At 40.0% G+C, this 13,470-nt stretch overlaps 1 protein-coding gene across 3 annotated transcripts in view; it reads left to right on the top strand.

Moving 5' to 3' along the window:
• zmp:0000000755 (phosphofurin acidic cluster sorting protein 2) overlaps positions 1-13,470 on the top strand; it is a 69,321-nt gene that overhangs the window by 38,851 nt on the left and 17,000 nt on the right. For all 3 annotated transcript variants that reach the window (XM_061689591.1, XM_061689592.1, XM_061689593.1), the window contains exons 5-15: positions 1,144-1,306; positions 2,021-2,112; positions 2,596-2,676; positions 2,997-3,056; positions 6,116-6,267; positions 7,179-7,272; positions 9,275-9,358; positions 12,096-12,223; positions 12,374-12,506; positions 12,618-12,722; positions 12,858-12,964. In XM_061689591.1, the coding sequence (XP_061545575.1) occupies positions 1,144-1,306; positions 2,021-2,112; positions 2,596-2,676; positions 2,997-3,056; positions 6,116-6,267; positions 7,179-7,272; positions 9,275-9,358; positions 12,096-12,223; positions 12,374-12,506; positions 12,618-12,722; positions 12,858-12,964 (1,199 nt within the window). The remainder of the gene's footprint in view (positions 1-1,143; positions 1,307-2,020; positions 2,113-2,595; positions 2,677-2,996; positions 3,057-6,115; positions 6,268-7,178; positions 7,273-9,274; positions 9,359-12,095; positions 12,224-12,373; positions 12,507-12,617; positions 12,723-12,857; positions 12,965-13,470) is intronic.

Consider the following 13,470-nt stretch of genomic DNA (forward strand, 5'->3'; position numbering starts at 1 on the left):
GAAACACAAAGAGAATTCTCATATGGACATTGTTACGTCAGGCAAAGATCTTTGGTTCATTTTGCTTATTCATGTCTGTTGTCACGAAGTGAAACCACATGCTTTTTGTACCTCGTTTTGACCTGTTCTTATTTTGATTTATGAAGGTTTGTGAGACAATCTTATAGATTAATGGAAATGGGGTGTGGATTCTAAATTCGAAAATGTTTTAATATTTATTCATTGTGCATATTTACTGGAGCGAGCTGTCAATTAATACAAAGATTGCCCCAATTAAGTTTAGTATTGCATTTGTACATTTCTAAATACATCCTTTGATGTTGAAAAATGCTATTCTAGCTGTAGCCCAGAAATGGAAATGAATATTAATATCTGAAAGCAAGACTAATACATGGCTACAGTTTAGAATGTCACTCAGCCGTTGGGCAACATCCCACAGGCTTGTATGAGTAAGACTAAATTGTACATTATAGTATCCCTTTTTATTCTGAGCAATTCCAGTATGTTATAATCAGTATGTTTTTAATTTGGTCTCCTGCACTCATCCTGAATTTAAAAGGATTTTAAAATGTAGCTTCCAGTTTCAGCCCCTGTTAGTGTTTGAGGGAAATTATCCTACTCCCTCTATAGCAATTCATATTGTGAAATATTACAGGGACTTCCCAGATGGAGATTGGAAGTAAAGCAATACAACTGTTCCACTATTTTCGTGCTACAAGCAAATTGGCTTGGGTCTGTTAGACAATCGAGATGAAAAATAAACTATTCTGTGGCAGTTAAGATTAATTTAGAGATTGCTTCGCTCTCTGCCTGTAATCATTCGCTTGGTGTAAATCAATGTAATGGAGGCTACCTCTCCTGTATCATTGTTAACTCTGTGAAGATAGAGATAACATTCTTTCATCCTTCCGGTCTGTTGAAGGAAGCATTTGTTCTGTTCAGCTTCAGTATCTCTGCTGAGTGATTGATCCACGCAGAAATTGCATGAGACATAATTCCATCTCAGCTAAAGAGGACTTGATATTGAGACGGATGAGGGGAATGTGTCCTAATTGTAAAAGAACATATATTATGAACCATGCAGGGGCAAGGTTATTGAAATTAGCGAGTATTTTTATTTTATGATAATGTCTTTATGTTCAGGTGATGCAACACCCCACAGATGGGGGCCAGATTCTTGGTCTCCATAGCAACGTGAAAGAAGCGCCAGTGCGTGTTGCGGAGATCAGCGTGTACTCTCTGTCCAGCCAGCCCATTGACCACGAGGACAGCAGTGGACAAGCTGGTCGAAAGACTAAAACCTCAGGTGGGCACTGTCATCTCCCCCCACATGAGGTCTAATACTGACTGACATTTCAGCCTTTCTCTTTGCTCCCAACACATGGATCCCATTTCCCAAATGAAGACGGGTTGAATTCGAATAATGCTTTTCCAACCTGGGTCTGAGAATATGTTACTTTCTTCTGCTATGGTTGTAATGTTGATCTCCTAGCTGAACAGATGTCGGGCCTATTACCTTACACTGCTCTAATTCTGGACAGTGGGGGAAATATTTGGCCCGGCTTAGGCTCCACGCCTTCATCCTGCTATGCTGGTCCCTAGCTGTTCTGGTTTTTATTAAGGAGGTCACTCAAACATAACAGATGAGCTCATGTACCAAGTATTGAGCCTGTGTCACTTTGAGAGAATGTTTATCTTGCTCCTCTTTGCAATGATCCTTTATGACATCCATCCTATTTAATAGAATGGAATAAATACTGAAATTAATTTATTAAAAAGAACAGAAAATCCCAGCAATAACATTCGCAATGAAATTCGCTATTTAAACAGTATCCTCCTCATGCTGAGTAAGGTCAAACTAAATGGGTTTGATGATCATGGTGGAAAGCGCAGTTAGTAAGTAATTAACTGAAGTGGCCTTGGATTTCTGCCTGCTTCTGTTTGTAATTTATTGGTTTAAACACCATATTTCTCGAAACCTATTCGTCTATTAAATTAGTTTCTGATGTATTTGCTTTAGACCGCTCCCCAGACTTGGACAACTATTCTGAGGAGGACGATGACAGTTATTCATCCGAGCAAGAAGCTAGTGATGATGCAGCTCATGGCCAGGTGAGTGCCAAAAAGAAAGATGACAAATGTTTTTTTATATTTACTGTTTTTAATTAGATTGCTTTAAATTCATGGCCCAGGGTTTTTTTCTATATAGATAATAACTATAAATACGGGTTTACTTCTGCATTGGTTAACTGCGTGTTACGACTTGGGTATAAATTTGGGTTACGTTGCCCTCGTAGGAACAAAATTCACATGTACACGTGTGTATGCACACCCACACACACATCAATGTCATTAACCATAGTTGTTACTTTTGAGTTGGAAGCTTTGAGTTCAGACGTCAAAAGCTCCAAGTTGAATATTTTGTACTTCCCAGTAATGTTGAATGCTAGCCAATCCATTCTGCCTGAATACTTCATAACACCATTAATTAACAGTTGATGCCACAAAATTGATGGAATTCTTAACAATCAGTATAAGATGTTTTAGGAGTCATACATAGGATAATTTATCATATCTCCCTTCCCTGTATTTCAGGATATTTATGATGAAGACGACGAGCTTCGCAAGCCCAAGAAAGCCCGGAGGAAAATGATACGGACCACGTCCATGACGAGGGTTAGTTGCGATCTGTTCTGCCACATGTACTTTTATGCTGGCTAATCATTGACCAGGAGAATAACCCAAGACTGTTGTTTTGTGACTCAGAAGCTTTTAGGGGAAGCACACAGTGTGCTCCATTTGTGCAAGCTATTAGTAGGCTGTGGATGAGCATGTAAATGAGATATGTGGGTCCAGTGGACTCATTAAAAAGGTCGTTGCAGTGACTATGGATGTGTAATCTGCCGGGAGAATTTATAAATCAGAAATATTGCTATTTTCTCCGTGGCAGTAATTTCCTTTCCAACTGGTGACAATTGTGTTATTCTCTGTCACAGCAACCAAACTTCAAGCAGAAATTTGTGGCCTTGTTGAAGAGGTTCAAGGTAACGGATGAGGTGAGTTGGAAAAAAGGAATAGCTCCATTGATTTGATTGATACCCAAGAGAATGTGTTCAAGGTTGAAGCAAAAGACATGAAAGTGAATTTTAGAGGGGAACGCCCATGTGGATTTTCTTGGGTCTCCTGTTATAAAGCCTTAAATAAGACAGCTGTAGAAAAGTTATTCAGTTGCTGTTGGAAAAGATCTCATTTTATCAGTATTGCCTGACTAAACAGCATCATGCTAGGTTGTTGCTAATGTATTCCTGACAGGAAAGGAATTGCCTGGGGGGAGAAAAACAAGAGGTTCGAGCATCAGCTCGGCTTCATTAACCCCCACTCATGGTTGTATGATTCATAAATTTCCATTAGCAACAATTTGTATGTGGAATCTATTAAGGGATTTATTCTCCACGACTTAATCTAATGATAAATGTTGAGTATTTAAATTAGTTGTCCCTCTTAGCAGTCCTCTAATACATGCAGAAGGTGCAGTCCATACTGTAATAATAATCATTGTGATATCTTCGATTCATTCAGCGCCTTTCAAGTGAATGGCTTGTCATTTTGTCAACAGCAGAAGTCGGTACCAACCCCAAGATGTACATTAGCATATTATCTGTGTAGACCATAGACCTTTAAAATGATAATTAACCCTATTGTGCAGTGGAATCAATACATCAATCAAATCAATGAAGAAAAATAAATTAATAATGCATAAACACAACGTATATAGAAAATGTTAAAGAAATATTTCATTTTACATACATAAACATAGAGAGAAAGAGAACAGAACTGGCTTGTCTAAACCAAAATTTCTAAACAAAAATCTCTAGTAAGATGGATTCATTGGTTATCTTCTTTGGTGTCTGACAAACAATAACAAGTGGTCTGTGGATTTAACTTTAACGTCTTTTCTTTTGCTTGTCTTATGCTTCTTAACCTTGATGTTCATAAGTTTTTGGAGTTGTTATTTCTCGTCTTACATTGTTGGTCTAGCAGGATTTGCGTGTTTTTTGTTTTGTTCACTCACTGGTAAAAACCTCTATGCTGATGCTGTTGTAAATTTGACTGTGTGTTTTACTATTGTGTGTTTACTCTGAGACTCTTATGGGACCAGTCACAGTTCACTGATGATCAAGTTGAACACTGGCCAACATCACAGAGCAATCGATCCCTAGTTTATATTAATCGAAGTCAATAGCATCTTTCTGAGTGCTTTCACTCACCAATCTTACAAGAGACTCACTGCAATCTGAGTTTGGCTACCCTCGATGGTTCTGCACACTTCAGTTTGCCTGATGATCTTTTATCACGTTGCTTGTCACTAATCTCTTCCTTGTGGCTGGACTGTGTGCATGGCCGCTGTTCTATAAATACATAGTCTAGGAGGTAGAGAAGGGACAGACTGTTTATCTGCTCCCTGACAGCTCTTGCACTTATGGAGTGGCATTAATCACCTGATTAGTCCCAAAGCCTGCTTGTGTGCACTTCCTATGATATGTATCCTCACTGTGCCGCCTGCAGATCAAAGTTCAACTCTGCAGGTATCTTCTAGCCTTTAGCATCTGATTAGCCATCTTAAAGTCCTTGGTGTATTTACAGTGCCATGAAAAAGTATTGGCCCCCTTCTCAAATTCTTATATTTTTGCATAGTTTCCCCACTTTAATATTTAAGATCATCCAACAAATTTAAATATGAGACAAATATAATAATAATATATAGTTTTAAATGATTTCATTTAAGAAAAAAAAACTACCTAGTTACCTGGCCCTGTGTGAAAACGTAATAACCCCCCTTGTTAAATCATTAATTAATTAATTTTTACTGATCAGACTCAAGCCTGATTACCTCCAGACTTGTTCAATCAAGAAATCACTTAAACAGAATCTGTCCCAACAAAATCAAGTCAGACAAAATATATAAAAAAGCTGCAACAAAATGACACGATCTAAAGAAATTCCAGAACAGTCAAGAAATAAAGGAATTGACATTTATCAGTCTGGAAAGGGTTACGAAAGCCATTTCTACAGCTTTAGGATTCCAGCGAACCATAGGGAGAGCCATTATCCTCACATGGAAAAAACATGGACCAGTGATGAACCTTCCCCAGGAGTGGCCTACAAAGATTACCCCAAGAGAAACGCAATGACTCATCCAGGAGGCCACAAAAGAACTCAGGACAACTTCTAAAGAACTACAGGCCTCCCTTGCCTCAGTTAAGGTCAGTGTTCATGACGCAACAATAAGGAAGAGACTGGGCAAAAATGGCATCCATGGCAGAGTTCAAAGGGGAAACCCAACCCACTGCTGACCGAAAAGAACATAAAGGCTTACTTTTGCAAAGGTTTGTGACCTCAAGCTGAAGCACACTTCGGTTCTGCAGCAGGATAATGATCCAAAACACACCAGCAAATCAACTTCTGAATGACTTAAAAACAAAATGAAGGTTTTGGAGTGGCCTAGTCAAAATCCAGACTTGAATCCAAATGAAATGCAGTGGCATGACCTTAAAAAGGCCGTTCATGCTCGAAAACCCTCAATTTTTGCTGAATTCAAACAATTCTGCAAGGAAGAATGGACCAAAATATCTCCACAGAGATGTGAAAAACTCATTGCCAGTTATAGAAAAATGCTTAATTTCAGTTGCTGCTGCTGAGGATGGCCCAACCCGTTATCAGGTTTACAGAGCCATGACTTTTTCACGCAGGGCCAGATAACTTTGAATAGTTTTTTCCCCCCTAATAAATAAAATCACCATTTAAAAACATTTAAAATTCACTTGGGTCATATTTGTCTGATGTATACATTTGTTAGATGACCTTAAACATTAAAGTGGAGAAACTATGCAAAAATATAAGAATTTGAGAAGGGGGCCAATACTTTTTCATGGCACTGTATAGTTTCTCTTTTTCATAGCATTCAGTATTTATTCGCACAGCTGTACCAGTGATTAGAAAATGTGCGGCACTGGCCAATCCCTATACCTTTTTTTTTTTTTTTTTTTTAATCCATTGTGATATTTACAAGCTTACTCTTGCGTTGACAATACTGTATGTCTATCATGTGTGGCAGGTCCTGGACTCTGACCCAGTAGACCAGACCCAGGAAGTAGAGGAGGACCTGGACTTACTCTACGACAGTTTAGAGGTGTACAACCAGAGTGACAGCGGGCCGGAGATGGAGGACAATGAAAGTGTCTTGAGCACACCAAAGCCTAAACTTAAGTGAGTTTGACCCCGTTTTGTTTCGTTGCAATAAGTTGTATGATTAAGCTACAGCCTTTCATGAATTGCTAAGGATTTTCTTCTAACCATAATTCCTGAAGTTGATAGATGTAGAGCAAAACAAAGCTTTGTTTATGTATTTGTGTGATAAGGTTCGGGATGGGCATTTTGCAAAAAAATAATTCAGCTGATGTTGACAATTAATAATCAGTTGTTATTTACGATGCACTAGTAGGTAATTGTAGATGGCAGAAAATACTAAGGAAAGTGTGTTTATCTTCATAGATGTCCTTCTGTCAAGAATTATAATTTTCACGCAAAAAAAACCAAACAACATTTAAGTACTTTGTAACAAAAGAACTATACTGCACAGCAATTGAAAAAAAGCTGAGCTTGAGGCCTAATGGAATTTCTTCACATTTAACGTGCACAGTTCATTAACAAAACAAGGTACTATCCCTTGCATACTGGACAAATATGAGCATGTCAACATGAATACAGTCTGAAAGAAGTCAGTCCAACAAAATTTAAGTAATGCAGAGATTACTACTTTAAACTGTAGGGTTGCAATCAATGAAGGGATGGGTGAATCCTCTCACTGATCTGAAGTCCTGTTTTGATGGCAGTGTTGTCATAAGCAGAGTAGTGCTGCCTGGAGGAGTTGTGCCATAGAAGAGTTCTGCATGGACGCAGCTGTTGGCTCAGCCTGTTTGTCTTCGTCAGGCCAGAAACTTCATAATAATTGACCTTTGCTGGTTGCAACCAACTGCCAATTGCTTCAATTTCTTTAAAAATCAGTACGGCTTGATGGTCAGAATTGTCAAAGATCAATTGAATGACTAATAGGTTACTATGTTCATTCCTAGTTATAGAACTGTTTTTATTCTGAAATTCTGATCTTTTTTTTCCAGGCCTTTTTTCGAGGGGATGTCTCACTCCAGCTCCCAGACAGAAATCGGAAGCATACATAGCCAAAAAAGTCAACAGAGAGAGCTGTTACATGCTGTAAGTCGATCACCAGGCCCTGAGTTGTTATAGCAATAACAACCTGCTCTGGTTCCTTTTAGTCCTGCTGGATACCCATAAAGTTTTTTCTTCTGGTTGTGCTGGATGGGGTCATGTTGTTAACAGTGTTATGTAAAGTAATTGCACCCAGGCAGTGTGTAAATGCCTTACAGCTCTGTTGCATTGAATGGTCTAGGGATTCCCAAGAACCATGCTAAATATTCTGGGAATGGGGGAGATGTAGCCCAATAGACCCCCCCCCCCCCCCACACACACACACACACACACCGCTGCTGGTAGGTAGGATGAAGGGGCTGCTGTCCTTACCCTGTTCACCCCTGTAGTATTTATAGAGAGTGACACCAGATGACCTCTTCACCACTATCAACACACACATTCAAACATGCAGACCCGAATCTGCTCCCAAGCTCAGAAAGAAGATTGGATAAAGCATTCCCACTCAGATTTATGATCTGTTGGAGACAAAAAGCTGCGGAAGAGGGAGTGAGAGACATGTTGTGTCTGACTTTGTGAGAGGGAGGACGAGGGTGGGCTGTTTATAAATATATTGGAATCCATTTTAGCTTGTACAAATGAGCCCAGAGCATTCCAGGCAGTGAGTCGTCCATTTTGTCAAACAACCATCTCCATTCAACTGTAAGAAGCAAAAAATTAAAAAAATTTATGGATACTCTATAAACTATGGGGAGAGATATGTCTCAAAATTATTTGCACGTGTTTTTCAGATACACAAATATATCTGAGATTTACATGGCTTTCAAATCAACAAATATGTCCGAGGTTCGTTCACATGTTTTTCAAATCTACAAATATATTCGCGATTCAGACGTTTTTCAAATCTACAAATTATATGCATGTTTTTTTGTTTTTGTTTGTTTTTTAATGTGTGTGCATTTATCATGACTTATCATTTGTAAATATTAAATTCTGCTTGTGAATTGTTGGGCATGAACATTTATTTTTGAGACAAATATAACGCAGTTTGAAGTTGAGAATATTCATACGTGTGGGAAGGCCCTGAGAGCATAGACTAATTTTTTCTGTCAATATGGGGTGCGGTGGCACGGTGGACGACTGGTTAGAGCGTCAGCCTCACAGTTCTGAGGACCCAGGTTCAGTCCCTGGCCCCGCCTGTGTGGAGTTTGCATGTTCTCCCCGTGCCTGTGTGGGTTTTCTCCGGGCACTCCGGTTTCCTCCCACATCCCAAAAACATCCATTAATTGGAGACTCTAAATTGCCCGTAGGCATGACTGTGACTGTGAATGGTTGTTTGTTTCTATGTGCCCTGCGATTGGCTGGCAACCAGTTCAGGGTGTACCCCGCCTCCTGCCCGATGACAGCTGGGATAGGCTCCAGCGCGCCCGCGACCCAAGTGAGGAGAAGCGGCTCAGAAAATGGATGGATGGATGGATGGAATATGGGGTGCAGTGTGCTGTGTTAATGAAGAAAAAAATTAACTTAAATGAATTTAGCAAATGGCTGAAATATAACAGAGTGAAAAATTTAAGGGGTCCCCAGTGTGTGTGTGTGTGCATGTGTAATATATATTTATATATATACACATATAATATTTACAAATGATAAGTCATGATAAATGCACAGACGATATTAAAAAACATGTAAATCGCGGAGATATTTATGGATCCGAAAAACGTGTGCAAATAATTTGTGCATTCGAAAACGCGCATGAATTGCAGATATATTTGTGGATTTGGAAAACTTGTATAATTTTGATACATATCTCTCCCCATACTAAACAGATATAACAAAACTTAATTAAGTTCCCCATTCAGCAAGCTTGACCACATGAGTGTGTTTTTGTGGGTTTATGTATAAATTGGCAGAAATACTGAAATGTATACAACCTTTCAGTCATAAAGTGCCAATGTCCCTCAGCTTGACTGTGTACAACTAACTTGTAAGTGTTCCATTTTTATTCATCATGAAATGATTTAAAAATTTTGTGTTCTTTACCCTTCAGAGTGGAGACTTTTTAACTGTGGACAGATGTAAAGTGCAAGGGCCCCGCTATCAAGAGGACAGTGCCACAGACACAACCATCGGGGTATGTTTTTGGTACAACACTTTCTTTGCCCAAATGTCCCTCGAGCATTGTGTTCTCCATTTTTCTTTTCCACTCCCTCACGCTTGAAACTGGAGTGTGTTTTCCCTCTCGTGGGTCTTGGGGTTTTCCGGGAAGAAACTAAGCAGGGTGGGGGTGTGCAAGGGTAAGGATATATCCACTGTAAAAAAATATATTTGATTAAAATTCTTTGGTTGGTTTTGGATGGGTAGTTGTTTTTTTCACACAATTTAAGGGTTCGTGTTTTTCATGAGCGAGAAATATAAAAGAACATATTACAGCAGAAAGTACAAGTATTAGAAGTGTAACAAATCCGATTTTTTTTCTCTCTCATAAATCAAATCTCATCAACAGTAAAGGTACTATTTTAGTCGTATACAATGTACAGAAAGCAAGATTTGTTCTCTGCTCTCTTCTGCATTTAAAACCCATCTTTGAGGAGCAGTGCGTCGCTACTGTGTAGCGCCAGAGGACCGAATCCAGATCTTTTGTCACCCACCACACTTGGTGACTATGATGCTGACTGAAAAGTAACACTACTTGTTTTTAGTTGTGGGGGAAACCAGAGCACCTGGAGGAATCCCACACAGACATGGATTGAACATGTAAACACCAGACAGAAAGTCCCCAACGTCAAATGATAAGAGTGGTCTAAGCCAGGAATCTTGCTGTGAGGCAGCCACCATTCGACAAAGACAGCTAACAGTTTTAACTGAATAGACCTTATTATTGGTACGTAATTGTTTACCCCATAACTTATGATGCCTGTACAATAGCATAAACAATTGGATGCTCGGTGAGATACAGACTGTAACCCACCGAGCCACGACTACAATGTACTACAAAGAGGAACACTGGTACTGCATGTGGAAGTCTGGAGTGGCAGAGTAGTAGTATTTTAAAACAGTCCACATCATGTATGAGGGCAGCAGAACAGTGGTGAGATGTGCTTTAGGTGTGACAGAGCAATTTAAGGTGGCGGTGGGACTGCATCAGGGATCAGCTCTGACCCCCTTCCTGTTTGCAGTGGTGATGGATCGGCTGACAGATGATGTTTCACTGGAATCCCCGTGGACTATGATTTTCGCAGATGACATTGTGATCTGCAGTGAAAGTAGGGAGTAGGTGGAGTAACAGTTAGAAAGGTGGATGCATGCACTAGAAATGAGAGGAATGAAGATTAGCCCAAGTAAAACAAAATATTCTATTTGCATGAATGAGTGAGAGAGGTGAGGCTCCAGGGAGAAGAGATAGCAAGGCGGAGAACTTTAAACTCTTGGGGTCAACAGTCCAGAGCAATAGTGAGTGTGTTAAGGAACTGAAGAAATGGATCCAAGTAGGTTGGTATGGGTGGAGGAAGGTGTCAGGTGTGTTAACAGAAGAGTTTCTACTAGGATGAAGGGCAAAGTTTATAAGACAGTGGTGAGGCCAGCCATGATGTAGGGATTAGTTAGAAACAGTGGCACAACAGAAAGCAGAGCTGGAGGTGGCGGAAATGAAGATGCTGAGGTCTCTGAGTGACCCGGTTGGATAGGATTAGAAATGTGCTCATCAGACGGACAGGCGATGTTAGATGTTTTAGAAACAAAGTTCGAGAGACCAGACTTTGATGGTTTGGACATGTCCAGAGGAGAATGTGTGAGTATATTTGTAGAAGGGTGATGAGGATGAGATTCCAGGCAAGACCTCGAGGAAGACCAAAGAGCAGGTTGATAGATGTCGTGAGGGAAGACATGAGGGCACTTGGTGTTAGAGGAGAGGATGCAGGATATATGGTTACATGGAATAGGATGACACCGAAAAGAAGATTAGTAGTTGAAGAATTGCAAAATTTATTGAACATGCTGATAAAAAAATAAGAAAAAAACGAATTAATACTATAAAATAGTAATCATAAGAATCCATAATCAGTAAAAAACAAAAATAAATCCCTAACAAAATAATGAACTCAATATGGATCATGTTCAAAAACGTCATTTTACATTTTCAGACATCGTTCACAGTAACAAAAGTTGCTTTAGTTTAACATTAGTTTCTGTCATTTATGTTAAATTCTAGTTATCATATAAGAAGAAAGAAAAAACCCACAATCAGCGTTTATCTGACAGGACACACAAAATAAATAATCCATAGGTCAATAAATAAGGAAAAAGAACAATAAAGTAGGAGGTTTTTCTCATAACCATTAAACACATGCAAGTACATTATGACAGTAATATATCCAAAGATAGCGGCCAGTGTATTTCCCTGCATTTTGTAACAATATTTACTGTTAAATTTTTTAAAAAGGTTTTTTTTTTTTTTATTGCATACAAAAATAATCGGTAGTGTTTGCCCCAATTAGAAGACCACACAAGGCAGCCCCTTGATAGATATGGGTAGTCTTGACAATTAGTTGTTGCCTGTGCTCGATTGTCTCTTTTTAGCTGTCCTCTTCTGAGTGCAGTCTATTCAAGCCTTTTGCTCTGCATCGCTCACCCTCTTCAAACTCAATATCTGAAAGAGTTAAGAGGTCACAACTTTCTGACCGACCTCCTTTCTACATCACTAAAATGTTGACTCCAGATACGTCATGATTCAGACCTTACGTGGAGCCTGGAAGAACAACAACTGAGGGGGTTCCCGTCAGGGCATAATAGAAACTTTTATGTGATGAACATTAGCACTGTTTTCTATAGTCCTCTTTGCCTTATGGTTTATTTCCTGCTTTTTGGCTTAGGAGCCAGAGACTGATGACAACGTGCCAGGGCCAGGGGAGGTTAGCAGCTGGGACAGCACCACTGAACGGATGACTACCACTGTTGGGAAGCTTTGTAAGACGGAGTCCCAAAACCACATGTCTCCAAGGTACACTGCCGAGCACAGCATCTGGATTTGTGCACGCAACATCCTTCTCAATTCACATGATCGCCATTGTATGCATGACCTACAGCTGGATTGCCTTCATTCTTATTTATAGCTTCCTGTTAGGCACCTTGTTCTTCTTCGTCCTTTCAGTAAGATGGAGAACAGGCTGCAGAGGCGTCCACGCAGTACCTCCATGAAAGACAGACAGAATTCCAAGGCCCAAAGTGACCGGACCAGCAGCATAGAGAGTGAGTGCTCGCCAGAATCACGACTCATAGCACAGGTAAACAACTTCACAAGTCAAAATCTGTTTACTGTTTTTTGTTTTTGTTTGAAGTGTAAACAGCCTGGTTTGTGTCACTTTCTAAGTCCGTGATACTGATTTATCCAAAAGGTGCCCAGGAAGTCTGTGTATGACCAGTTGAACCAGATCCTTATCTCTGATGAACGCTTGCCAGAGAGCATCATTCTCATCAACATCATGGAGTGGCAAGGACAGGTTAGTAGCTTCGCTTAGATACTCAAAATCTCGAAATATTTATTTTCCCCATTTTATTTCAAGCCCACCAACCATTTTATTTCAAGCCCACCAACCTTGTATCATTATGTCCTTTCTGTCTGTGTTTCAATGTAGTATGTCGCAGAGTTGCTCCACGAACAGGCCCAGCCCATTGTGTCCACCTGCTCAGCCGCAGATGTCCAGGCTGCCTTCAACACCATCGTTACTCGAATCCAGAGATTGTGAGTCACTTTATGATTGCTCATAAATTGTGTCTGGAGGTAAAAGGTCATCAAAATGAACATCTTACAGTGACCAATACTGTATTCGCTATGTTCATCACGGTATGCTACCACCAACGATACTGTAGCTGTATTCTTCCTGGAACTTATGGCAGGGGTACAGCAACTTGTGTTCATTTTAACTCCAACCTAGCTTTATACTTCCAAGGTTACCAAGTACTTTGATTGTCAATTCTTCAATATGCGTAACGCATACAGAGGATTGAAATGACGGTACTCAAGACCCACGGTGCGACAAAGGACAGTACAAATAACAACATCAATATAAATAAACTATAGTCTATACAATGGCGGCACGGTGGACGACGGGTTAGAGCGTCTGCCTCACAGTTCTGAGGACCGGGGTTCAATCCCTGGCCCCGCCTGGTTGGAGTTTGCATGTTCTCCCCGTGCCTGCGTGGGTTTTCTCTGGGCACTCCGATTTCCTCCCCCATCCCAAAAACATG

Source organism: Phycodurus eques, chromosome 11 (assembly GCF_024500275.1).
Source record: "Phycodurus eques isolate BA_2022a chromosome 11, UOR_Pequ_1.1, whole genome shotgun sequence".
Classification (NCBI taxonomy): domain Eukaryota; kingdom Metazoa; phylum Chordata; class Actinopteri; order Syngnathiformes; family Syngnathidae; genus Phycodurus; species Phycodurus eques.